The sequence below is a fragment of the Trachinotus anak genome, unplaced genomic scaffold (assembly GCF_046630095.1).
Source record: "Trachinotus anak isolate AG129_WGS33_773 ecotype Australia unplaced genomic scaffold, CSIRO_AGI_Tana_v1 ptg000021l, whole genome shotgun sequence".
Lineage (NCBI taxonomy): Eukaryota > Metazoa > Chordata > Actinopteri > Carangiformes > Carangidae > Trachinotus > Trachinotus anak.
Genome location: NW_027273872.1, coordinates 21,317,903 through 21,343,864, shown reverse-complemented (window position 1 = coordinate 21,343,864; position 25,962 = coordinate 21,317,903). Strand labels below are relative to the sequence as shown.

At 40.6% G+C, this 25,962-nt stretch overlaps 3 protein-coding genes across 3 annotated transcripts; all 3 read left to right on the top strand.

Moving 5' to 3' along the window:
- Positions 1-1,472: 1,472 nt before the first annotated feature.
- apool (apolipoprotein O-like) lies at positions 1,473-10,981 on the top strand. Its single transcript, XM_071457540.1, has 11 exons — positions 1,473-1,616; positions 2,514-2,612; positions 2,719-2,844; positions 3,351-3,405; positions 3,918-4,016; positions 6,407-6,498; positions 6,608-6,724; positions 7,679-7,904; positions 8,001-8,213; positions 8,572-8,712; positions 10,336-10,981. The coding sequence occupies exons 1-11, from the start codon at positions 1,605-1,607 to the stop codon at positions 10,422-10,424; spliced, it is 1,269 nt and encodes a 422-aa protein (XP_071313641.1). The 5' UTR covers positions 1,473-1,604; the 3' UTR covers positions 10,425-10,981.
- Positions 10,982-16,000: 5,019 nt separating this feature from the next.
- LOC139637793 (type-2 angiotensin II receptor-like) lies at positions 16,001-19,519 on the top strand. The gene is made up of 2 exons (XM_071506675.1): positions 16,001-16,234; positions 16,832-19,519. Exon 2 carries the CDS (start codon positions 16,898-16,900, stop codon positions 18,164-18,166), a length of 1,269 nt encoding a protein of 422 aa, XP_071362776.1. The 5' UTR covers positions 16,001-16,234; positions 16,832-16,897; the 3' UTR covers positions 18,167-19,519.
- A 1,962-nt stretch (positions 19,520-21,481) lies between these two features.
- sh2d1ab (SH2 domain containing 1A duplicate b) lies at positions 21,482-25,304 on the top strand. The gene is made up of 3 exons (XM_071506676.1): positions 21,482-22,570; positions 22,923-22,986; positions 24,653-25,304. Exons 1-3 carry the CDS (start codon positions 22,434-22,436, stop codon positions 24,923-24,925), a joined length of 474 nt encoding a protein of 157 aa, XP_071362777.1. The 5' UTR covers positions 21,482-22,433; the 3' UTR covers positions 24,926-25,304.
- Positions 25,305-25,962: the final 658 nt, after the last annotated feature.

The following is a 25,962-nucleotide window of genomic DNA, read 5'->3' as shown; positions in this document are numbered from 1 at the left end:
CTCTCTTTGGCAACAATGGACTGACTATACTGGCGATCCTACACACACACAGCTGTAGAAGAGCTACAATACAGTTTTAGTCTGCAGACCTCTCGCCATTACTCATCTGTAGTGTTGGTCTTCTTTTTCCAACTGCTGCTCCACTGAGCAGGCGACATACTGTAGATTAAGGAGCTATGTGAGTTATGATTTGTAGGCACAGACTGTGTTATCCCTCCCAGATCTTTGTGTGTGTAGACCTGCAGAAACAGGCCGAAAAGGGAGATTCCACTGTGTGTTCTTTCAGGGGTGTACACCTCATGGTACATTGCACAGGTGTTTAAGATGTAAGTTGCACTGCGACATTAAAAAAGGAACATATTGCTCTTTTTCAAGGATAATATTAGCTTACTGTTATTCTGTACATTAAACTGACTAAAGATGATATTAAAAAAGAAAGAAAATGACATTTATTCTTCCTAAAGTAGCCTTTTTTTGGTTTCATATATATGAATATATATTACAAAAAATACAGATTGTAAACTTAAGTTGTTAAACTTTGACTTCAATAAACTGAATCCTCTGCACTATGAGCTATGTCCTGTTTATGTGTACCTGTTCTTGGATTTATTGGACCAAAATTGCAGTGTGTTCTGAGCTGATGTTTCCAGGACAAAGACCACCCGATTTCAAATTAAGGGCACCTCATAAAACTGTGTTGTTTTCCTGTAGTCTAATGTCTATATCTAAAGTGTCTTTGAGCAAACTGAACCTTTACCTGCCCCACATAAAAATATGAGAACTATGAGTAACTATTATGCATGCACTACTTTACATATATTCATGGCATCCATCCTTTATTTATACCTGCTTATCCTGGGCGGGGGCAAAGGGGCAAAGGAGACTGTTCACACCGGGCAGGAGGCAGAGTACACTCTGAAAGGGTCATCAGTCTATCACAGGGCTGTAACATGTTGACAACCATTCACACTCAGAGTTTTCTGTTCAGAAATTTGCTACTGGGCCCACTTTTCCTGACCGCCCACCTGTGAAATGTGTATGTATACTATCACTTCCAATTTCTCATCATGTCCATTACAACCAGTGCTCTGTGCTATGCCGGATCAATACTTAATTTGGGTTAGTTTGTGGTAATGTGACTGAACTTAATTTAGGGTCATACAACACACTAGATTTTAATACATAGCCCCTCTACAAGACATGGTTACAATAATACCAGATTCATCCTAGTTAATATTACACACATATTTTTTTCTGTTTTATTTAACCATTTTTAGTTAATCGGGTTACCAGATTACCACCTTTAGTTAAATCACTGAGCGCCATTAACACTGACATTTGGACCTGCAGTAACAGTCAAATAACTTCCATGCGGATATACTGATAAAAACAAAATGTGATGTTTAAAAGTTTAGTGACAAGCATGCATAACAACAGTCATCTCTTACAGTATGCTGAGCTGAAAACGTCTGCCGGATGGGATCACCTTATAGCAGCAACCCGGTGCCGGTGCCTGCTCAGGCCACCAGGTGGCAGCAGGCGACCGTGGCGTGGAGCAGCCGAAGCCGGTGACCAGAGCCCAAAGAAGAAGGAGGAGCGCTGTCATGGCGGCCAAGGTGAATACTTGACATTTTCTCTTCGGCAAAGTTTTTTTTTTGTGTGTTTGAAATGTAAATTTTCAATGACATCTTAGGTGTGGCGTTAACGTCAACTGGGCCGAACTGTTAACGCGAACCTGAGCTGACTGTCACTCTCCAGACCCTTTGCTAACTGTGTGTCCACTGAGCTAGCCTCGCTGACAGAGTCAATGCTAACTGCACTCGCAACGTTAGGCTAATAGTCTCCCAGTAACATAACATAACAGCTGATATATCTGAATATTTGTCGGCCCTGGCCTTGTTAGCTAAAATAGAGAGTTTGGACACATTTCGCTCGGTTAGAGGTAACGTTACTGTCAGGGTTAGTTAGCTTAGCTGGACGCGGCTGTAAGTTACACACAACATACCTTGATTAAGCACACAGTAATGGTGGCTTTTATTTACGCTGACCACTTCTGCAACACATGTTCATATCAGTAGTGAAATGTAACTTAATACATTTACTCAAGCGCTGTGTTTTGAGGTAGCCTACTGTTGCTAACGTTGCATCTACTTGATAGTTAAAGTCAATGAATGTGTTGCATGCAACATAAATAATAAACTTGTGAAATATGACGCAGTTAATATATAAATCAGTAAATATAAATCATCCAACAGTACACAAAACCATTAAAAAGAGCTCCACTGTAACATGGAAATGCAGAGTAGGTGTACCTGATGCACATAAATATACAGGAACACACTGGGAAAGCGGCGTAGTGTGGTTTTGCTGCTTTTGATCATGCAAATGATCTACTACTTTGATTACTGAGCCACAGGCGTCACCTGTCTGCCAGTGAGTCAGTGTCATTCAGTTGTTTACGTTGTTTCCGTGAGTTGACAGATACTAATGAGAGACGTGTACTGTCATTGTAGGTGGTGATGGTGGCCGTCCCGACGGTGCTAGGAATAGCCTCTATCCGTGTGTACACTGTGAGTGAAGCCCCCACTGATGGGCTGGTTACTCGAGAAAAGGTATGTCTGCCCCAAAACGCTGGCAGATGTGGTATGAGAAAGATTTTTGCCATTCACTGAACTGTTGCATCTTAAAACAACATGCTGACCCTACCTCTGTCCCCAGCTGAACATCTACACACCGTTGCCACAGTCTACTCAGGCTCAGTTTGTTCCAGAGAGCCCGGGTGTTATTGAGAGTGGGTTAACTACAGCGAGAGAGAGCATACTACCATTTGCCCAGGCTGTAAAGGTATTTAGATTTTACTGTGTGTATCTACAGATGTACATCAGAGTGAATTAATATGCAGCATTGACTCACATCCTGTCTATCACTTTAAACACAAGGATCAGATCAGCCCTTTTACTGATATAAATAATTGTTATATAAATGGAAAAAAAGCTAAAACACCTCAAAGACGTCTTATCTTGCACCTGCAATGTTAGTTTTCCAACCCTGATTTTTGTTCCTTTTGTTTGTGGTTACAGAGCACAATCCCACGTGCTACATGTGCTCTGTGCAGTTACAATTTTGCAAACAGCAAAGTTGAGGAGCCAGACAGGAAATAGTGTTCATGCACTAAACTCAGCAGCTGTAAGGTTTGCTGCAAGGAGATTTGACAGTTTGATACTGTTGAAGATGGTGGAAAAAAAACACTTCGCACTGACTCAGATGCGTCTGTGCCAGATATTGTCAAAGTAGCTGTTTTCTCAATGATATAGTGCAATGATTTCAGTTTTGTCCTTTGTTTCCTGCAGGGTGCCTGTGTCTCTGTCAAAAGGGGAAGTGTTAATCTGTACCATGCAGGACAGGGTGAGTCAACAGTAGGTACCTTTAGGTCTCATTTATAGCAAAGATTCTCCCTCCATGAAAGTCAAAACCATAGTCTTTCCCTTCTTTACCAAGCAGTGAGTAGAATAAACTAGTACATTTCTGATATGACTTTTTCAAGTGGGTTTGTATATAACAAATACTGTATGTAAGACATTTATAACAGTATTCATATACTTTTCTAAATATATATATACATATAGCACAGTTGCCATTTTGCAGGCAAGTGAGAAATTTGTGACAGTGCATGTTTCTCTGTGGTTTTTATACCGGGTGTGTTCGTTCTAAAAATATGCATCTTATTGTCACCATCATGCTGTGATGCTGTGCATGATATAACTGTTGTTACTCCTGTTGTTGCTGCTGCTGCTAGTGTAGAAAGTAACATGTAAAAGTAACATTATGAGCAGTCACGGTCAGATGTCAAAACTAAGAAAGATCAAATTAATATTTGTCAGCATGTTGATTACGTTCCTGTGTTAACTTTTTTCCAGATACATACTATTACCTGAAAGACCCTCCCCCAGGGTTTCTACCCAGATTTGGCACCATCACCATGGCTGGCCTGCTTGGAATGTTTTTGGCACGGAAAGGTAACTGATCCCCCGTCACTACATCACAAACACTTTAGGCCTGCTGGGAGCAATTATTTTGACACCTGTTAATCTGTCCATTTATTAGTTCTTACAACAATATGACAGTTAGAAAAACAGTTAAACATTTTAAAGTGTATTTTCATAAATTACCATGTAGTGTTATATAATATCACAGAATTTAGGTATATAATCACGATAAAACCTTACATTTTCCAATGTGCATATGCCAACAGCTGTGTACAATACTGGGTATTGTACACATTTTCAGTACCACTGCCAATATGATATATGCCAATATATGTTAGTGATATCAGAAGAGTACCTTTTTGGCACCATAAGTAGCTTAGTTTCCTATAGCTGTTTTCATTTAACAAAATAAACCACATTTCAAGGATGATGTAGCTCACCTCGTAGAGTGTATACCATTAATCCCAAATCCTTACCGCAGCGGCCCGGGTTCGAGTCCAGCCTGGACCTATTGCTGCATGTCTCTCCCATAACGTTCCTGTCTACCACTCACTGCACCTATCATAATAAAGGCCAAAAATAACTAAATAAAATAAATTCTCCAAGTCCACTCTTCATATAGAAGTCATCAGAACAACCATCAGAACAAAGTAGAAGTAAACAAGACAAAAACATTTGGTGTCAGCCTTGGATTCGCAGTGCTACATACCGTAACAGTGGTAATTGTGAAACGTGCGTCTAAGACGTGTTGCCTCATTACAGACATGAGAGGAGCAGCGTCATCAGATCACACTTATGTTTTTCTTAAGTTTGTTGAGTGATGCACCTTGATTTGAGTGGATGTCTGTTAATGAGCTCCTTATTTCTTTTAGCACCCCGACTTAAGAGTAACGTTTAGGTTACATGTGGCTTCTGTTTTGTTCATGCATGATGAGATTAAGCCGTCCAACCGGGCATGGTAAGGTTGAAGTATAGAAAGTTAATAAACAACGAGTATTGTGGAAGTTGCGGTGCTTGTGTGGATGTGAATTTTCTGTCTTCTTCTCCTTTCTCCACGCTCTCCAAACTGCTTCAAGCAAAATACACGGACCCCAACTGTTACAATACACAATTTGGCTGATGCTCAGAAAGTATTAAGGATCTGACACCCACGTCTGAAATGATCAAAGACCTTTGTTTCTTTTCCTTGGCAACCCTCTAAAAATTTCTTTTGTGCCATGGTAGACAGGAAAATAATGGATAGTTTTGAAAGACTTTGCACCATCAGAAATCTAAATTGTCAATATGTGGTATTAAGATGTTTGAGTGCTGTATTTGAAGCAGACTATTGAGCAGTTCTTTGTAATTTTATGGTAGCATGTTCAGTGTCATTATAGCTTACAGTTACATTTGCCATGCAGTGGTGTGCTAATGTAACAGCTGTACGTAGTAAATGAAGCATCAATTTTTTTTGTTTATGTTTACAGTAGGGCTGCACAATTAATAGAAATTGCAATATGGCGGAGTGAAATATCCAAATTGCAAGAGCTGCAAAAAATCGCAGGAGCTGCAGTTTTTTTTTGATTAAAGTAAAATGTGTCACATTGTGGTGCATTGAAAGCACCAAAAGATAACAGAAGTTTTGGTGCTACAGAGATGCCTCGACCTACAAATCATATTCTCCAGACATAGGGGAACGTGTTCGTTAGGTACAAAAATCATCATTTAACATTTTATTTTCAGTGAAAGTGAAATGCAAAAATGATCATTCCAACTGAAATCATGACTCATATCACGATCGCAATATCTGCTAAAATAATAGCTTTTTTTTTTTTGCATATCGTGCAGCCCTAGTTTCTAGTGTTGTCACATTGTGGACGTTGGATATTTTATTTTCATTTATTGTCAATCATCCACCCTGAACCTGGACCTACAGTCTTGAATAACTCAGTCACTTTCACCCCTTTCATAATGTCGGTGCACAAATGACACAGGCGTATTTGAGGCTCAGTCAACCTCTGATTGACCCATTCACATTCAGACCGCAGTTTACCACTGAAGGCACATGCAGCCCGCTGCTAAACCATGGTAGTACAACACATAAGAAAGTAGTGAAGTCAACTTTCCATTTCACTTTTCTCGGAACACTTTGTTTTTGTCTTACTATCTCCGTTTGTCTCTTTGCGGAGAAAGCTAAGTGACATTTAAACAATAATATTATTGAATGAAGTTTCCACTTAAAATATAGACACCTGTTCTGTAAATCAAGACAGTGTTTGGCTGGCAGTCAGACTGGGTTGAGAAAAGGGTTGTGAACCACTAATACAGTTTTAACCTCTGTTTCTTGTGAAAACAGCAGTCCCAGATGAAGATGGCCTTCGTTATCCAATCTGTGCCAAGTTCAATTGATTGCCATTCTTCTTTGTAAAATGTCATTTTAGGCTCTCGTTTCAAGAGGTTAGCTGTTCCACTGGGGCTGATGAGTGCAGGAGCTTCAGTATGCTACCCAGCCCAAGCAGTGGCTGTGCTTAAGGTAACTACTTCTTCAAATTCTGACATTTTGTTAACCACTCCATCAGCACCAGTCACAAACCTCTTTATTTTCAGAGTTTAACGCTGTTTTTGTCTTTTGTGCTTTCTAGTTAACGGGTAAGAAGGTGTACGCTGCAGGGCAGTGGAGCAGCACTGCGGTCTCTTCACTCCTCGCCTCCAAGCCCAAGGAGCCTGTTGCCAAAGAGATTACTGCTTCACAACCACAGGTTAACAGTCATAATGAGTATCTGAACAGATTTATCATGATCATCATTTATGGATTTGCCCGGCTGGTTTTAAAATAGAAACTACTATAAAGCTGTTATACTGTCTGTGACTAAGACCAAAACAGCTTTTCAACCCATTTAATGGTTTCTCTCTTCCACTGAGTTATTTTCCATTTACATAATTTGCTTGCTCAAAAAAATCCCTTCTGTCACTCAGTAGGTCATATTCTATTTCCTTTCCCAGCAATTTGCCTTTGATCATTGTATTGTTACTGGAATTTGCGATTTTTATGCCTCCGCACCGGCAACAGCCAGGGGCGTGTTCTTCTTGGGTTCTCCATCCGTCCCATTCTCGGGAGCAGGATATCTCAGTAACTGAACTTCTTCAAATTTGGCCCAAACATTCACTTGGCCACAAGAACAAACTGATTAGATTGATTAGCTAAATGTCAAAAATCAAGGTCATAAAAAAAAAAGTCCAGTCTTCACACAGAAGTCATCATCAGAACAAAGTAAAAGTAAACAAGACAAAAACATTTGGTGTCAGCCTTGGATTCGCAGTGCTACATACCGTAACAGTGGAAATTGTGAAACATGCCTCTAAGACGTGTTGCCTCATTACAGACATGAGAGGAGCAGCGTCATCAGACCACACTTATGTTTTTCATAATGATGTACCTTGATTTGAGTGGATGTCTGTTAACATCATCCATTCTGTGACCTCAGAAAACACTTTCCAGTCATTAGTCAAGACTTCACACAACAATTATGACAATATTTCACACAAATGGTTATAATTTTATATGACTGGATAAACAGGGATGTAGATTGAAACTGGTCTGAGTTGTGGAGGCATACAACCATGAGGCAGTAATTATGTTTGCATCATATGTACTCACTTGAAGGTTTGTGATTTAGAAATCAAAGCTTACACTGTGTTTTACATGTTGCCAGTTGTCTACAGTGTCAAATCCAGAGTCTGCAGTGATTGATGCCTCAGAGCCCAGCTCCACCACAGACAGCTCATCCCAAAGTGCTACAATCGCAGAGACAGAGGTGGAATCAGCGGAGTCTGTTCCTGTCTCTGACGAGCCCATCGCTGCTGTCATAACAAAGGAGGCTTCATCAGTAACACTCACAGAGATCTCCCCCGACCAGGCCCCCACAGAGACCAACACAGGTATCGTAGATATTAATCTCCGTCTCCATATCTGCTTCACACACAATCACACAAGGGCCTCTACTAATGACGTGCTGTGTTTCTCCTCCTGTCCAGATCCCGTGGTACATTCAGTGGCAGCAGAGACAGAAACTGCTCCTCACTATGAGGAACCTCCTGCCCCTGTTGAAAGTGGGGAGCCCTCAGACATAAAACAAGCACCACAGGACATCTCAAATGAAACCAGCCCAGCTGAGTCCACGCCGAGCGTAGAACCAGAGATGATAGAGTCTCCTTCCTCTGAAGAACCACCTGCTCCAAAGGCCTCAGGTGACTAGAAATAGTCTGGCCCATGATGTCAAAGAGCAGAAAAAGTGTAATGCAAAATTAAAATGATGCCAAAATTCATTAATCTTAATTCATAATCTTCATGGGGAAATCACTGTTGGTACAGAAGTGTTGTTCATTGGAATTGAAGGGACTAATTTCATTATGCATCTCTTGTGTTACTTCTTATTAGGACCAACCTGTAGAGTACAGTGATCTGTTGTAACTTCCCAAATGGGAACTTTCTAAATAGCATCTGTATTGATATTAATCTGACATCACAGTTGCTTTCATGAAGGTGGGAACATATTAGTTCATGTCTCTGCTGCTGACCCTCAGTTTCATTTTGACTTCTCCTCAGTGCCAGTTGTGGAATCAGCTGATCCTGAACCCACTGCTCAACCAGAGTTAACTGACCGGCCACCAGAGGAGACCCCGACCTCGACACTCACACCACCACCACCACCACCTCCTGAACAGCCTGCAGCAGAAAACAGCAAAGGTACTGTGAACAGCTGCTGTACGTACGCCACTGCTCCAGTTTATTAGCAGGCATTGACTTACTCCAGCACACAGACTCACACATACACACACTGCATCATTTTTGGGAATTACCTGAGTTCTTGGTCTTGTTACCAGGTGTGGTCTTAGTTAACCAGGGTTAGACTTTTTGACGAGTTGAGGTTTGCTCATGCTTATATCGGTCTGCACCAAACGTTTCACAAAAAAAAAAAAAAACTGCAGCGCACTCAGTTTCATTTAACATGAACAGGCATGTATTGCGAGTCTTAGAGCAGTTTAACTCTTACATCTCATCTTTTAATCTTTTAGCTGAATACACAGCACCTTTGGACTTTAGAGAACCCATCTATATTTTAACAGTTTAATAGATTAAGGAGTAACTGGGTTCTGCAGCTGTTTACCTGAGGGATTCTTAGATAGCAAAGAATAATAAAATAAAAAGAGTCAGCATTTGGAATGTGCAGTTTGAAAACTTTAGTCAAGTGTTGGACTCACAGTTTGTAACAGTCAAGTCTGATTTTTAAAATTAACAGAAATTTCAATTTCAGCTTGCAGTGATCCTATATTGCAGGACACTGTAGAAAAATAATCAAATCTGTTTCCAAATAAGCTCAGTCTCCATGGAAAATAAATTCCTGTTGCTGCAGATGTCCTGCATATGACTCCAAATAAATATTTATGGATTGTAAATGGTGAATAATAAGACACTACTAGAAGAGCAATGTAGATTTATTTATTTATATTTTTCAGTTAATAGGAGTGGTTTATTAGTATTCAGTGAGAGCAGGTTGGACTTGGACTTCAACTGCTCTCAAACTGACAATATGTATGTATGTAATGACTTCTACTTCATCTTTGCATATAAATTATGTGTTAATAATCAAATAGGACTTTCGCATTGTGTTAATACACTGTGGCTCATTGGTAATCTATTATATGCAGCTCATAACACATACCACAGTAGTATTCTATTTTCGGATCAATTTTTAATCTGTGATTTCATTTACTGGGTTTAAATAAATGATGTCATATATGTACCCCTCTATTCATTTTATTTTGAAAATCTGAAATCCTTGTGTTCCAATGAATGCATCTGTGTACACAAACAGGCAAACTGAAGGAAAGGTTTATTAATCCTTTCCATTTATTTATACATTTATTTCATTAAGCATTTATTTTACCTGTGGTGCAAGACTATTTCCATATGCATTTAATAAAATGTAATCAAAGTAATTTTGTCTTATAATTTGATCATAAAAAAGCTCACCTACACACAATCATAACACCCAGCACATGCAGGTGTTCAGGTAATTCTAGGAGGAGATGTGTGTCTTTGTGCATGTGTCAGTCAGCATGTTTGTTAGAGCCAATGCCCTTATCACTGAGCATTCGTTAACCAGTATTGTGTGGTCACAGGAACATTGACAGGACACTGTGGCTTTGACTCCGGTGCTCTTTTTTTTACCTGTTCTGATTTTATACTTTTCTTCTCTGATTGTTATTCTACAGATTCATTAATTGCCATTCTAGGTACGAGATGCCCCCTCCTCTTAAAGTAAAGCATGTAATAATTCTGTGTTGCGTTTCTCTTGCTGCCCCCCAGAGGGCTCTGGCTTCAAGGCAGACCCTTCTCTGATGGACTTCGGCCAATCCAGCCCCGAGGATGAAGACCTGTACAGCACTCGCAGCTGAGAGAGCAGTCTGCAGCAGGAGAAACCTCATTCCCACACTGCCATCTCATCCAAACTGACAAACACTCTGTGTCATTATGCAGCATAAATTGCCATTTTGTAAGCAAGCATAGTTCGGAAGTCTTTTTTCAATATTTCCATTGTCATTTTTTCTGCTTACATCATTTATATTTCCACAGAAAACAGCCAAGCGCATTTGCATTGCAAATTGCAGCAAGCAGTGGCAGTTTAAGCGGAAGGACCGAAACCTAGGGAAAAAAACAAAAACCCCCACAACTGTTTACAAGTCTTTTAATTCGCAGATGGCAGTTTGTGAAAATTTCTCTCTGTTTTTGTCATTTAACAATTACTGGCTTTTGTGCTACAGCTTTTACAGTCATGAGTGCATGGTGCTTTTATTTATTGTAATTTAGGCCACTGTGCTGGTGAACTGAAAACACTGCACAGTGCTGGGTATGGTTACAAGATGGACTAGTGCTGTTCCATTTTGTTACATCAAAAATCGTCTTTGCTTTGTTGATTTGAAAGAATTCAAAATAAATCTATATTTTTCAGGGATTTATGTTGTCTCTTGACTAAGCGCTTGGTTTTTGTCCTGACATGCAGTGTGTACTGTGGGTCCATGTATACACAGGTGTGTGCCTTTCTAAACCATAGCCAATCAATTCAACAGCAGGACTCCAGACAGGTTCTAGACACATGTCAAGAATAATTAAAGTAAAGAGGATGAACCTGACCACAGTTTAGAGCCACAGCAAAGGGTCTGAATACTTTAGAAATGAGAGATTTCAGTTTTTGATTTTAAATAAATTTGCAAAAATCTCACTTTTTCACTCTGTCATTTTGGGATATTGAATGTGAATTGATGAGCAAAAAATGGCGGTTTTATCCATTTAAAATTAAATCTACAACACAGTGTACAATGGAGTCTGAATGTTTTCTGAAACCACTTTAAGTACATAACATCTTGTATAAACGTTGCAAAAAAAGAACTTTGTCTTCTTTCCCAAAGAAATAAAATGGGACACAGAAAAGGTTCCCTTCAACCAAAATTCTCGTCAGAAAATGAAGGACATTTCACTGAAAAGTGCTGAGGACACAGTAATGGCACAGATGTTCGACTTAAAGTTAGTATTGGACACAGTGGAGTTCAAAAGTCTGAGATGAGATAAGATAGATAGATAGATAGGCTTATATAAATTTATCTGACTCCACCCTATTGATATATACACATATATACATATATATACATACATTTTCTTTTGTGAGCATGTCCATGCTGACACAAGTAATTATCTAAAAAGCACCACTGTGCTAACATACAGCTACACAGAGCTGCTGGCATGGCTGTTGACTCATCAGTCTTTCTTTACAAGTTGGATGCAATTTATTCATTTAGTTTAGCCAAGTTAAACCAAGTCATAAACTGTCTGATTTCAATGAGAGCTGCTTCATTAGTCAGTAAAGTAACTGTCTAACTGGTAGCAAAATCTATTCCCAAGTGATACAGTCATTCTGGTTTCCTGAAACAATAGCTGGGAAAGTCATTAAAATTTCAATAGTAAATGGGACGTCTGCACAGTATGTGAACAAGCATTAGTCATGGTAATGATTATTTCGGGGAGCAAACGTGGATGGACCCTGAGAATGCCATGTATACTTTGTAAAGCATTTTTGGTGCCACATGTTTTTGCTTATTTCTGTGAGCACACAGTTTGTGCCAAGGGACCAGGCTATCTGTTAACATCTTTATAGCCTCTTTACTGCTCCTCAGAGGAACCGGAGCTCCCTGGACCTCATAAACTCTGCATGAGGTTGACCAGAGTCATGACCTCTGAGCGTGTGTGTGCTCATATACGTGTAGAAGAGAGAAGAAAAAAAAAGAAAGAGGAGGATGTCAGATCAATTAAATGTCAATATTTTTTTCATCTTCCTTCCTGTTGTACATCGAGAAAAACACACATATGGGAACCAGCTTTCTGTAGCATCAGAGCTTTCTGGTTTAAGTCGAGGGGTTAAGGGACTTGTTGGCTGGTGCGACTGTGCTGTGTTTCAGACAAACACTACCAAATGTTCTGATAAAAAAAAAAGTTCAGCACGCTCCAGAAACTCTGTGTCCTTCCACCAACAGTGTTAATAAAACCACATGGAACATATTGACTCAGTTGAAAATAGAACAGAGAGAGTGGGAAAGCTGGAAATCTGTGCAACCTTTTCTTCTCACAACTTGTTAGGACGGATGAACATCTTGTTGCTATAAGCTGAGGGCCACAGTCTTAGAGGTTTCAGAGCTCACCCCACCCTCCCCACCCCCAGCAAGATATGACACTAAGTATAGCCTCATCTCACCTCCCTCAAGGGTCCTCTCCACATATGGGGCCCCCTTCCTTTACAGCGTCCCACGGAAGCAGCAGCTATGACAATGTCCTGAGAACTGATGTTGAGAGTGTAGTCCAGAACTCTCTCCGATTTTTTTTTTTCTTGACCAGCAGAGAGGAAGTGGGGCTCACAACACTGACCTTTCACCTCTGACCCCTGTGAGCCAGATTTTCCACAGAGGACTTTGTGAGGGTTATGGTTTGTGGTGGTTATCTTCCCAGGGTCTGGCTAATGAGGGGGACCCCCACCATCAAATAAACACATAGCACATTTATCAGCAAAAAATATAAACACAGCAATTATGTAAGCCATTTAAGGGTGTTTGTGAATATGGTACATGTTTACTTGTGCACATCTTCCTCCTCTTTATTCCTGTGGGTCAGTGTGTGTATATAATATGTGCGCATGTTTTTGTACAGTTTCCTGTGTCTGCAGATGAAATCAGGTTTTGTCAGTTTATTCTGTTCACTGGAAACATACCACACATTATGCACTCTTAGAGTCACTGTATTCTTTAAAAAGAGATAATTAGTTTGACAGTTGTGCAGAGTACTGATATATAAACTGTGTTAACTTTTTGGTTGCCCAGCATCCACTGTTATATAATCATTACATCTTGTTTAATGAGTGGAAAGAAAAAGAAACTTTTGACAAACTACAGTAGCAAAGAAATTAAATGTCATACTTTTAATGCAGAAAAAATAATTGGCCAGGAAATTGATGTCCAGTAAGAGCTATGATGTAAGTTGAGGTTTGATGCTCTCTGCTCCATTGCTCTTCTTATCTGCTGCCTGTACAGGCACACACTCCCACACATGCTCAAACTATTAATCACTCAGCCTCTCGATTTGTGCGTGGCATGTAACACCAAAAACCACAGCAGAAATACCTGAAGAAGTGAAACCACTATCTATGTGCTCTACGAGCCAATTTAATTGATTGAAAATAGGATAAAGTGAGACTGCCAATCCAAACGCTGACAAAGGTCAAAGGATGGCAAACAGAGGCAGCTCTGAGATAAAACAGGTGAAAGTAAGATAGACTGGAAGTAGAAGAATGAGACTTCTCATTATGAAAGTCTGTAATGTCTTCGCTGTATCACAGACGATAAAAGAAGTGGTGGGGAAAGACTGTTTACTAACACAACAGTCATAACAACACAAAGCTCTGTTATAATTAAAAGTCCTGTATTAAAAGGACCGACAGTTTACAGCCATGGCTCTGTTAGCTCATATTTACACAATGGTGTTTTGAGCTCATTGCTAATGCCAACATGGCAGCATGCTCACAATGATGCTAACATGCAGATGTTGAGATCAGACTTATTGTGTTAGCATGGTAACATTTGCTAATAGTACAAAGTACAACTGAGGCTGAGAATGTTATTAATTTTTCAAGTAGTTGGTCATAAACCAAAGCATTGGATTTTGACTTGATGCTGCTAAAGTGGTAGACTAAAGACAGATTGACATTGCTGCTAGCATGACTAGAATGTTACTTAAGTAGAAGTATTATTACCGAAATATACTTAATGTATTAGAAATAAAATCATTATTACTTAAAGAGTGTTATATCACTGAAATATTAAATTGCTGGATGTGTATGCATGTATGCAGGATTTTAATACTGTAGCTGGTGGCTAATGATGGGTAGTTTTATCTGTGAGAATATGTCATGTTTTATTAAGTGATCATATGTTTTGAATGTTGAATGTTAGTGTGCGAGATAACTTGTAACTACAGCTGTCAGATAAACCTAGAAGAGTAGACGACAATATTTGTCCGTCAAATGTAGTGAAGTCAAAGCACAAACTAGCAGAAATTGGTACAGAACCTCGAAAGTGTATTTAAGCACACTCAATGAAATATGTGGAGGCAGAGACATAGTTGTTGGTTTTCTGCCTTCATCTATTTGTGTTGGACACCATGACACCATAAACTTCTGTTTTTAGTGGTTGCATGTCATGACTAAGGTCCTTGGCTTCCCTGTCAGTGTGTATGTGTCTGAGAACAACTGCACATACCCAGCATGCCAGTGGAAGAACACTGCATCATGAAGTTTCCATTTCGGAAAGCATTCCCATTTTAACAGTTCTGCAACAGTACATTCCCAATTTCTCATGTTCTGCAAGCAGGCAACAGCAGAGCTCTTCATTTGCAGCCTTCAAATGCTGCTGCTTTCTGTCTTGCCTTCATCCGTCATCCTCACCGTCGGCTTTCCCACGGCTATTAGAACATGGCACATCCTGATAGATACTCAATGGATCGGGGTCCATACACACACATACATACAAACACACACATCTGAACACACGTGTAAACAGGCGCCTTGCACACTGCGCAGCACATTGTGTCGTTGCGTGGATGCCAGGCTGAAATTTAAGTACAGTTGCACAAGTATTGAAGCATAGTTGCACACACGCATGTGCACACGCTCGTGCACACATAGGGATAGATGCATGCTCACACTGTTGATCAAAGGAGCTGTGATGTAATCAGTCTCAGAGCTTTGCACGCATCCCTCATTAACTTTCACCAAAGGCTTTAATGAAAAACCACTGGAGGGAATCTCCTCTTTCTCTCCCTCTTTCCTTCTCATCTTCTCGTTCACTCCCCGCAGAAATGAGTCCTCCTCCTCATTCATCTTCCATACTGTGCCCTCCCCCCTCCACCCCACCTCCCCCTTGCCCCAGTGGCTGGCTTGACTTCCTCTGAGACAGAGTAAATATTTCCCATGGCTTATCTGACCGCTGGCAGAACGAATATGACACAAAGTGTGAGACTCTGCTAATTAACACAACCTCCATTGCTTGGGTCAGAGGCCCCAACGGGGACAGTTAAGTTTGACACCTCAAACACACTCGTGTCCTATTCATTATGGTCAGGTATGGTGTGTAGTTGCGTGTCTATAGTCACTTGGGATGCAACTTTTTATTATAGAACACATCTTGACTTGGTTTTCTTAGTTTTGGCCTTTTCTGGTCGAGACTCTGGGAGGGAGGGAAAAAGGGAGGATAAAATGAAAAACAGGGACAGCAAGTTTCTCTTTCTCACTCCCTTTCTCCTCTCTCGCTGTCTGCAGGCTGGCTCGTGTCCAGGTAAGTCCAGCCCCTTAGTAATGTTGAAGGTATGACGTGTAGCAACTTCCCTGTTGTGCAATAATCAAGAGGGCTCCTGGGGGCTATAAGACCCCCCAACCTCATCTGGTTTCTCAGAGCCTCCAATCTGTTTTCTCCACACACACACACACACACACACACACACACACACACTCTCACACACACAAACACAGAGGCATGATATGGTTCAGGGTACTCAGCTGCGCAGGTTTCACTTAGAGGGGTCGAGGAGCAATTGTCAAGACATGGACTTTAGCCAAGAGAAGCACTGAAAACCGCTTGACTGCTTTGGACTGGATGCTCAATAACTCCAGGTAAAATTTGTTCTTTAAATAAATAGAAATTATATATTGAGTCTGGTTTGATTTGATGATGCATATCTTCTCTTTTCTGCCACTAGTAGAAAAACATTCGTACTGTTACTACAAATCATTTTTTGTTTTAGAAAAAGTCATTTGAAGATTTCCCCTGTAGTACTGATTGCCTGCTTAAATTCTATTTGTTGTTTTTTCTGTTATTAATAATGTATTCCTCTGGTGCACTGGATGGTAATAGGATCAGTTTCAGTAGCTTTTAAGATTCCTGTAAAACTATTAAATCAAAAAATTAAGATGATGCTTTTTTTTAAATCTAAGTCATGAATGTTTCAAAAACTTATTTCAGCCATTAATACAAAACACATGTTTCTGAGGAACCCAATAAGCAGACAACTCATTACAAGCACTTCTTATGTATTTCATTATTGTCCAACTTCAAGAATGGTGTAATGTATTGTTGCTGTGATTAGTTATCAAATAAGACGGCTAATAAACACATGAGCCAACTACAGATTACCACGTAGGAATACTTTTTCTTCCTCCATATAAGGCAGCTGAATTTTTGAATGCTCTCCTGTTTTGTTTTATTTCCAGCTGACCTTGGAAAAGTGAAAGGAGGAAAGTCAAACTGTGTGACGCAAGGGTACATCCAGTTCCATAATGGCAATCCCAAATGACCTCTCCATTTTCAACTCCACCTACTCCCCTTATTTAACTACAGATATCTATTCGAACATCTCTTTTGCCTCCTCTGCCCCCCTCTGTGCTGACTGGCATCCTATACCCATTACCACAGTCATCCCCACCATCTACAGCATTATCTGCGTGTTGGGAACTGTAGTCAATGCCCTGGCAGTATCTGTGTTGGCCCATGCCAGTACCTCAAGGAGAACTGTAGCTAACACTTTCATGCTGAACCTGTGTGTGTCTGACCTGCTGTTCCTGCTATCTCTCCCGCTGTGGGCCGTCTACTACTCCCGGGGCTACAGCTGGCCCTTTGGCCGGGTGGCCTGCAAAATCTGTGGGATGCTCCACAACCTCAATCTCTATGCCTCTATCTTCTTCATCACATCCATGAGTATGGACCGCTACCTGGCCATTGTGCATCCGCTCCGCTCCCAGAGTGCACGGGACCCCAGACGTGCCCGGCTCACGTGCATCCTGGTGTGGGTTCTGGCATGTGCTTGCTCGGCCCCCACCTTGGCTCTGAGAGACACACGCTACATCATGCCGCTTGATGTGGAGGCCTGTGTGATTGCCTACCCTGACCATACATGGTACCTGACCCTGGTCTGGATGAAGATTGTTCTGGCCTTCCTCCTGCCGCTGCTCGTCATCTCTTGTTGCTACTGTGCTATTGGCAGACATTTGTTGGCTGATACAGGGCTGGTAAGAATGCAGAATCTGTCACACCCCTCCACCATGCACTCTTTTAAATCTGTGGAGCCCCAGGAGAGCTGTGGTAAACCAGAGAGACCTCCTACGCCCTGTGTGAGCCCCAGCTCCAGTGGGAGCAGACCCATGGAGGGCAGGGGGCTGGAGCGGGTTTTGTGGACAGTAGCTGCTGTGGTCCTGGCCTTCTTCCTCTGCTGGTTTCCCTTTCACTGCGTGACCTTCATGGATGTGCTGAATAGCGAGGGCTGGTTGGACAGCTGCTGGGTAAACTGGGCTATTCACAACCTCACCCCTCTCACCCTCTGCTTGGGCTTCTCTAACTCAGCCATCAACCCCGTGCTCTATTGCTTCATTGGGAACCATTTCCGAGGCCGTCTCGGGAACCTCTGCAAGGGCCTTTGTGCTTGTTTGAAGGCCCGTGGGGAAGATCACAGCCAGAAGAGGGGCTCCTTCAGCACCAGACTGAGCTCCTTCTCCCGAAAACTCAGTGACCTGAAAGACCTGGCGATTGTCGAGCCTACTGGTCATGCCTAGTCAGCTCTCGGAGAGGAGACTTTCCTTTCCCTCCACTGGCTTCAGACCCCAAAGAATGAATGTCAAATGACTGCTGAACTCCAACAAGTATGGATGTGTGATACAGAGCTGGTACTATAAAATTCTATAAAGCTATAAAACTATAAAATTCCAGCAGAGCTCAACTCTGCAGAGCCAGAAAAAGTAACTACAGAAAAGATGGAAATGAGAAAAAAAAGGGTTGAAAGTTTTGAGTCTGGTGAAAACAATGTGACAATGTGAAAGGGGTCACTTGTAGTGATGAATTATTCACTGAAGCTGCAGCTCTACTCAGCTTCACTGGGCTTTATAGTGAATTTCAGCTCAGTTTTTGTCCCACCCCCAGCTTAATGGTTTTGGTTCACTCTCACTGCACCGTTTTCTGCAACAGCCGGCAGCTGTTTTCAGCAAAAAAAAGCTTGAAAAACCCACTGTACACTCTGTGCGGACAGATAGTTAATTACTTGTGAACATAGTGGAACATTTTAGTAGCTAAAGAGCCAAATATTTCCCTCAGGAGCTGGTCAAGACCATAAACAGAACTAACAGACTTACACTCATCACGTTTGCTAACAACTGACAGGTTCTCCATATGAGCTTATGTTAAAATGTGATGATGTGTCAATGTTACATGTGTCAATGTAAAAGAAAATCAGTTATTAGGTTTAATGGTACAGAAATGAGCTGAAAGTTACAACTACTCTGCTAAGCTAACATTAGACATGACTACTTTAGCTGCTGCTACTATTTTTTGTTTCTTCATCATAGTAAGATTTATTGCTGGCTCATTCGTATGGGATGATTTCTGTAAGCTATCTTGAATGATTAAAAGAGATTTTTTAATTACAGAAAAAGAGTACGGGGAAGAGTAGTTAAATTTAGCATGTGGTCCGCTGCGATCTCAACAACTAGCTTTGGTTTAACGCTACTGTTTTTTTTTTTTTTGTTTGTTTTTTTTGTAGTCTTGCAAAATATACGTGCATTTTCAAACTTTTCTGTGACATAATAATATTTTATATGGTTAAAAAAAATGTCAAACAATATCATTCTACTCAGTTTTGACTTAATGTGTAGTTACCGCATTTTGGCTTTGCAAGGCAGAGCAAGCCAAAAGATGAACGAGATATAGTCTCTAAGATATATAAGGATAATTATTAACCAGTCGTTACAATGCTACTTTTATTGTTCTTTTTTGGGACCAAGATATTATATGTGTAATCATGTAACTTGTACCAATTACTTTGTATTATTCGCTAAAGATAGTTTAAAAATAAAAATCACAGCATTTCTTTGACTGAAAAAGAAATAAAGTAAAGAAATATATATATATATATATATATATATATATATATGTATATGATATAATTCTTTCTTCTAAAATGGGGCATTTGTTGAATAATTTTGGCCAAGTTTCACACATGCATCGATTTTGTGAAACCCATCCCATTTACAATTTTATGTTCCTTTCCCCAATGCTACCCAACAACAGCTGTGACTGAGAGCTTCCCCCACCTGGGAATGAGAGTGCTGGGTTTACTGTCGGCCTGGCAGATGGACATTCAGTCTCCCCCTTTTTCCTTCAGTCCCAGAATGCCTCACATGGATTCCGTACATATCAAGGCCAGATATCATAATCTCATACTAATGTCTAATGAAGCATTCCAGTCAGGCCACTTGTGTTGGTTGAGGGAGCCGCCAGCTAATCAATGATGTATCTCTGTCTGCTATTTGTGTCCAGTATGGATCCACAGCATTCTGCATTGACCCTGGGCTGCCTCTGTGAGCTGAGAGCCATCGGAGTATGGTGTCATTTTGTTTTGCACTGGTGAAGGCTATGAGATTATTACTGTACACATAAGAAGGTTAAGTGGCTAATGCGAGACATGCTTTTGTTCCTGCCTAAATGCTGAATTTGTTTTGCATTTTTATATTTCATACTAAAAACCAAGGTAGTCTGAATGTTTCTGATGGGACCCATATGGAGGGAAAACTTCCTAAAAACATATCCAGTCCTAACTTGAGGCTCCTTGCAGCAGATCATTCCTCATTAATCTACCAAAGTTTGCCACTGGATGGCGCTATAGCGCTGTAGAGGCCATGAATACGATGCCCCTGGCTGCTTACCCAGACAGAGCCCCTTAGTCCCACCGCTCATGATCTTTTTGAGCTGAGGGAAAAATGGCTCTGACACAGACTGATGACTCATGTAGGCTACAGTTCTGAATGTATAAAAACAGACATCCTCAACAAATTCTGCATTGAAACGAGCCACAGGCCCAAAGAACATACCGAGTGGTAGAATCACATGGTCTGTCTTTCTGAAGGGTCTTTTAGAGAAGCACTTGGTGGTCTGAAGGATTCTGTGCGGTCGTGACCACGGTCTAAATGAAGGCATTGAAACTGAAATTAAATAGATCTCCACGTGACAGATTAAAAATACCAGATGCTGTGCTATCACCTTGGTAAAATTTCATGCCATGTTACTGCAGCAAATATTCAGTATTTGAATCACCAGGTCCTTAATTTGACACAACAGATCTTTTCGAGTGACGGGACAGATTGCAGGAAGACTTTGTTGCTATGCCACAGTATGTTCATTGCATACAACTTTGTTAGCTGATGCCTCACTCTTCTATACACCAGGTGTTAGTCTCCATGGCACATGTTTAAAAAAAGACAGGCCGGTTGTGATAGAGAACATGTGTCTTACTGGGTGGACATGTGCCGAGAAAATGTGAGCTGGGAAAGTATAGATTACTCTTTTAAACAGCCTTGTTAACTTAAAATGTCTTCTGACAATTTTATCCATCATGTGAAAATTCTAAATCAGATGTTATTAGATTTATGTAATTCACAAAATGAATATTCGTCTTTTTCTTTTCTATGTAAAATAATTCAAATAGTTTTAAATTACTTGTTTAAGTAAAGAAATAAAATGTATTCCAGAGGTGGACAATATATAAATACATATGCTCAAGTATTTTACTTAAATACAATCTTAAGGTATTTGTACTCAATAAATGTCCTTATGAAGGGATCCAGACAGGCCACTGTCTGTACATTTCACTACATTTGGGAAATGTACTTTTTCTTGATCATGATTGTACATAATTATACCAATGATAACCCAACCCTTACAAAAGAATAAAAATGAAATAAGATCAGTGTGTGCTTGATGCCTCTTGTCATATTTTAGATGTCAGTAGTTGTCAGCAGTTCCACCAAAGAGATTTTCCCCTCAGATGTTTTCATTTAAATAAATGTTCTGGGTCCAAAGAAGTAAAATGATCCAATACCTCAGAAAATCATATCAGAGAAGAGTCCAAAAATTTTATACAAATTTTAGAACTCGGATATCAGTTTAAAACTAGATCCACCTAGACCAAATATAACGGTGAGCTGCTGCCTACACATCAGTAACAACATAATGCCATATATAATAAAATATCAGTCACAGGGGCCATTTTTCTGCTGAACAAGTACTTTTACTTTTCACATTTTAAGTACATTTTTCCTGATAATACTTCTAAACTTTTACTGAAGTAGGATTTTGAATGCAGGACTGATGTATTTTACATGATTGTATTTACTCACTGTAGATAAAGGATCTGAGTATTTCCATCACTGAGTTTTGCACATCACTATTCATGGAATTGTGGTGGAAACAAACAACATAAGCAAAGTTCTCTTAATAAAAAAAACAAAGCAAGGCCTCTAGATAATTGCTGGAAACAGTGTAAGTCATTGCACAATAAGCACAATATACATTTTCCTGTTTGAAAGGGTGGTATCACTTTTTTCTTATCCCTCTCTTGTGCTTTCTATTGTTGTGGAAATATTCAGTTAGAATCTTTGAAGTTATTTCCTGTTGAAAAATACGATCATTTCCTGAGAGATACACAAACCCACATTTTGCGTGTGTGCGCGCACATGTGTGCGTCTTACAGAGAAAGAGGAAGACTGCGAGTACCCAGCCATAAAGGTTAGAGGTTAGGCAGAACTGCTATCAGTCGCAGTAAGAAAGTGGAAAATCAGAGAGCTCAGGATCCCAAACAGACATTTGAAACAGCAAGGAGCAAATATCAAATGAGAGGCTTGACAGCTGCCTTACCTGTGGTGTTCCCAGTCTACAGCATATGCAGTAACGACCAAAAGGCTTGCCTGCAGTGAAAAGTTGAAGACATAAAGAGAGAGGGGGAGAGCTGGCACTTGGGAGCAGAGCAAAAAGCAGATCTGGAGAGAAGCAGTGATGGAAAAACTGCCTGTTTACCACGGACCCATTGGCAAGGAAGAGGGGGAGAGGCGGCTGGCCCAGGACGGCCGGGATGGGTGCTACCTAGTCCGCAACAGTGACTCTGTACCAGGCGTCTACTGCCTGTGTGTGCTGTGAGTATAAACACAAATTGTGCAATAGCTCTCTTTGTCCTGCTTCTTTAGGCCATTACTGATACCTCAGCAATCACATCAACACATAATCCTATTTTCTACTTTTGTGGAGATTATTGATCTCCTCACACTTAAGAAAATAAAAGCACAAAGTGGATAAATAAACCAGCTGAGTGTTAAGTGAAACCACAAAACATGCTGGCCTCTTTTTCAGTGTGAGTCCTGTAGATAAAGAGAGAAATAATGGTGGCAGTATTGGCAAATACTTATTTCATTTAAACTGAAACATGAAACTCAGGGTCAAAGGTGTCTCTCTGTGTGTTTCTGTATGTGTGTGTGTGTGTATGTACAGGTGCAATGGATATGTCTACACATACAGACTCCAAAAGGATGATGCAGGCTCATGGGCTGCAGATGTGAGACATTTCATCTTATTTTTTTGCTTTTAGTCTGCAGTGACATTTCACACCCTAAAACCTTACCGATAAACAGCACATCCGACCCACATCGGCTGGTGTTCACTACTTCTAGAGGTTGTTTCAGGGACAGTTTAATTCAGCAAGCTGTGAATTAGAGCTGAATGTGTAATTTTTGGGGGTGGAAAATGGCTGCATTTTTTTTTCCTTTAGCAATAACACCCTCTAAGATAGCCCCCCCCCACCCACACACACACACACACACACACACACACACACACACACGCCCACCTCCCAACCTCAACTCAAATTTAAGACACCACGGCATCAGCATATACCCCAGAGATGGGAAACGTAGAATGGCATTTGACAGCATCTCTGATGGGATATGTAATTGAGCGCTGAGGATTGGCAAACACCCAGAGATGTGAATGCATAGAGACATCTGAAGGCTGTGTCTCTCTCTCTCTCTCTGACAACTAAGCTGCACGCTGTTGTAACTACATTTTACCCTCGCTCATTTTCACTGACAGCATCAGGCGAACAGATGGGGGGGGGGGGGGGACTTGAATTACAGGAATTTCACTACAAGCTCAATAACAGTTTACATTATTCATGTGCAATATCAGTCACTTTAATGAAATATTCTTGAGAACAGAGGTAACACTTGTGGCCGGAGACAGAAACATCCAAAGTGCTTTGCTGTGGGAAGTGCTCTCTGCGTTTGATTAAATCACTTTAAAATGCAATCAAACAAGATTTTCACCATTTCTTACAGGGTGATTGAAAGAACAGAATGAAAACACATAATGCTTTTTTAAAAAGTCCTTACTTGACAAAATTGTAATGCTCTGAAAGCTTTAAAACTTTGTGGTTTAGAGAGATTAAATATTGAACTGACAGCTTTGGGCGAAGTAGAAAATTTATGTGTTTTCAATTAGAAATAACGAAAAACACTCTGAAAAATCTTTGATAAACTTGAATTTCACTAAAGCCAAATGAAAACTGCCAGATAAGAGACATAAAATCTTTGTTGCAACAGAAGAAGAATTCTTAACATTATATTTTATTTTGGTTTATGCCACAGATCATTTCTAAAAATGATCTTTGAGCTATTTCAGTTTGATTCAGTCACAAGTAAAGCTGTGGAGATAATGCGATACTTTAAGCATCTTAGATGTCACACATAAATCCTAAAATAAATGCTTTTTGTTGACTAACAAAATATCAAAAAAGCCCAGGGGAGTGGATGCTTTCACAGGCAACTGCATCCTGAATTCTGAATTTAGCTTTTAAACCCCTTGAGCATATTATCCATCTGGGTCTACAATAGTTTTTACAGCATTTATAGACCAGCTTTCTTTTGCATCATCTCATTTATTGATATGTGTCTTGTTATTGTCTTTAATATAAGCTCAGTGTGGCTCATTGGTCAGATCTACATTAAAAAAAAATAACTGGCGAGATTCCCAGCCCTTTGCACAATGTTTCTGTCTCTACTTTTAGCGCATCGGAGGTGAATCTGTAAAAGCTCATTTCAAGCTGGCCCTGTCCCGTCCTCTTCATTTCCCCCGTGGGGTTTGATGTTGAGATGGTTATGATGGAGACGCTGAATTCTCTTCTTCCTTTTTTTTTTCTTCTTCTTCTTCTTCTTCTTGTGTTTCAGACCACTCCTGGTGTGCAGAAACGATATTTCCGGCAAATCAGGAACTTGATAGCAGCCTTTCAGAAGCCTGATCAAGGAATTGCCATGCCTCTGCTCTACCCTGTCACTGCTCAGAGACGGGCACAAACACACACAGAGGCACAGACGCCCGGTAATAGCCTGTCGCCGACACACAGCAGCCAAAACGCATTCTTCCAGCAGCAACAGCCACCACATGCTGCTCAGGGACAGAAAAGCAGGAACAAGAAGGAGGTGCGGAAAGCTTTTGGTTAGGGGCAAACCCTTATCTTGCCACTGACCTAATTACAAACACAAATACTGTCTTTGCATGATGCCTACTGCTGCATTTTGCTGGCTGTGTGTGAAGTAAATGTCATTTTTTTCCCAATTAAGCAGCTTCTGTTTGTTAAATCCGAGTCATTTAGGCTCTAGCTGTGACTCAGATCTCAGTATCCTTCCAATCTCTTTTTCCTTCTGCATATGCGGCACAGAGAGGGGCTCATAACTTTCAGGGATGTGATGTAAAATATTCAACTTCTCCAACATTAATATCCATTACTGCATACGCAAGTTGACAACAAATATTGTGCTCTGTTTTCTTAATGCAATTCAGTTGTGTGAATGGCAAAGAAAATAAATGATATTGGTTGAAATAAACTCTTTTAAATGAGGTCATGCATACACAGCCATACACACCCGAGCCTCCGTCTTGACATATAATGGGGAACAAAAATTCAATTTGACATATTGAAGTACTGATTTCCATGGAGAGAGTGCTGACTGCCAGGGAGGGAGGGGGGTGGAGGGCCGGGGGTGTGGAGGAGGGTCTGTCATTCATCTGATTGACATTACTGGCTCCTCATGAAAAAAATGAGGGATAGAAAAGGAGAAGGCGAAAGAGAAGAGAGGCTGAGAATCCATTCAGCCCATACAATTCTTCAGTGCAGCCGTCTCCTAGCAACCGGACCCTCCATCTTTTCACCGCTGAGATGAGGTTGGACAGTATCTAGCGGAGCATATGGTTTAGAAGGGAAGGTGCATCGCAGCTGATCAGCAGAGTGCTACTCAGGAACGTATATCACCTGCTCGCAGTCAGAACATATGCATTGTGCGGCTCTGTCATCCGCAGCCCAGGAGAGAAACACAAACAATTAATGGTGGGCAGATGGTGGAGTGACGGTGGGAGGGAGGCGAGTGGGGGATAGGCAGACGGACGGGGAGGTGGATTAGTGGTAGCTAGATTAAAAAAATAAGAAAAAGAAAAAGACAAACATACAAACTTCTTCACTTTCTTTTTTAACTTTTTTTTT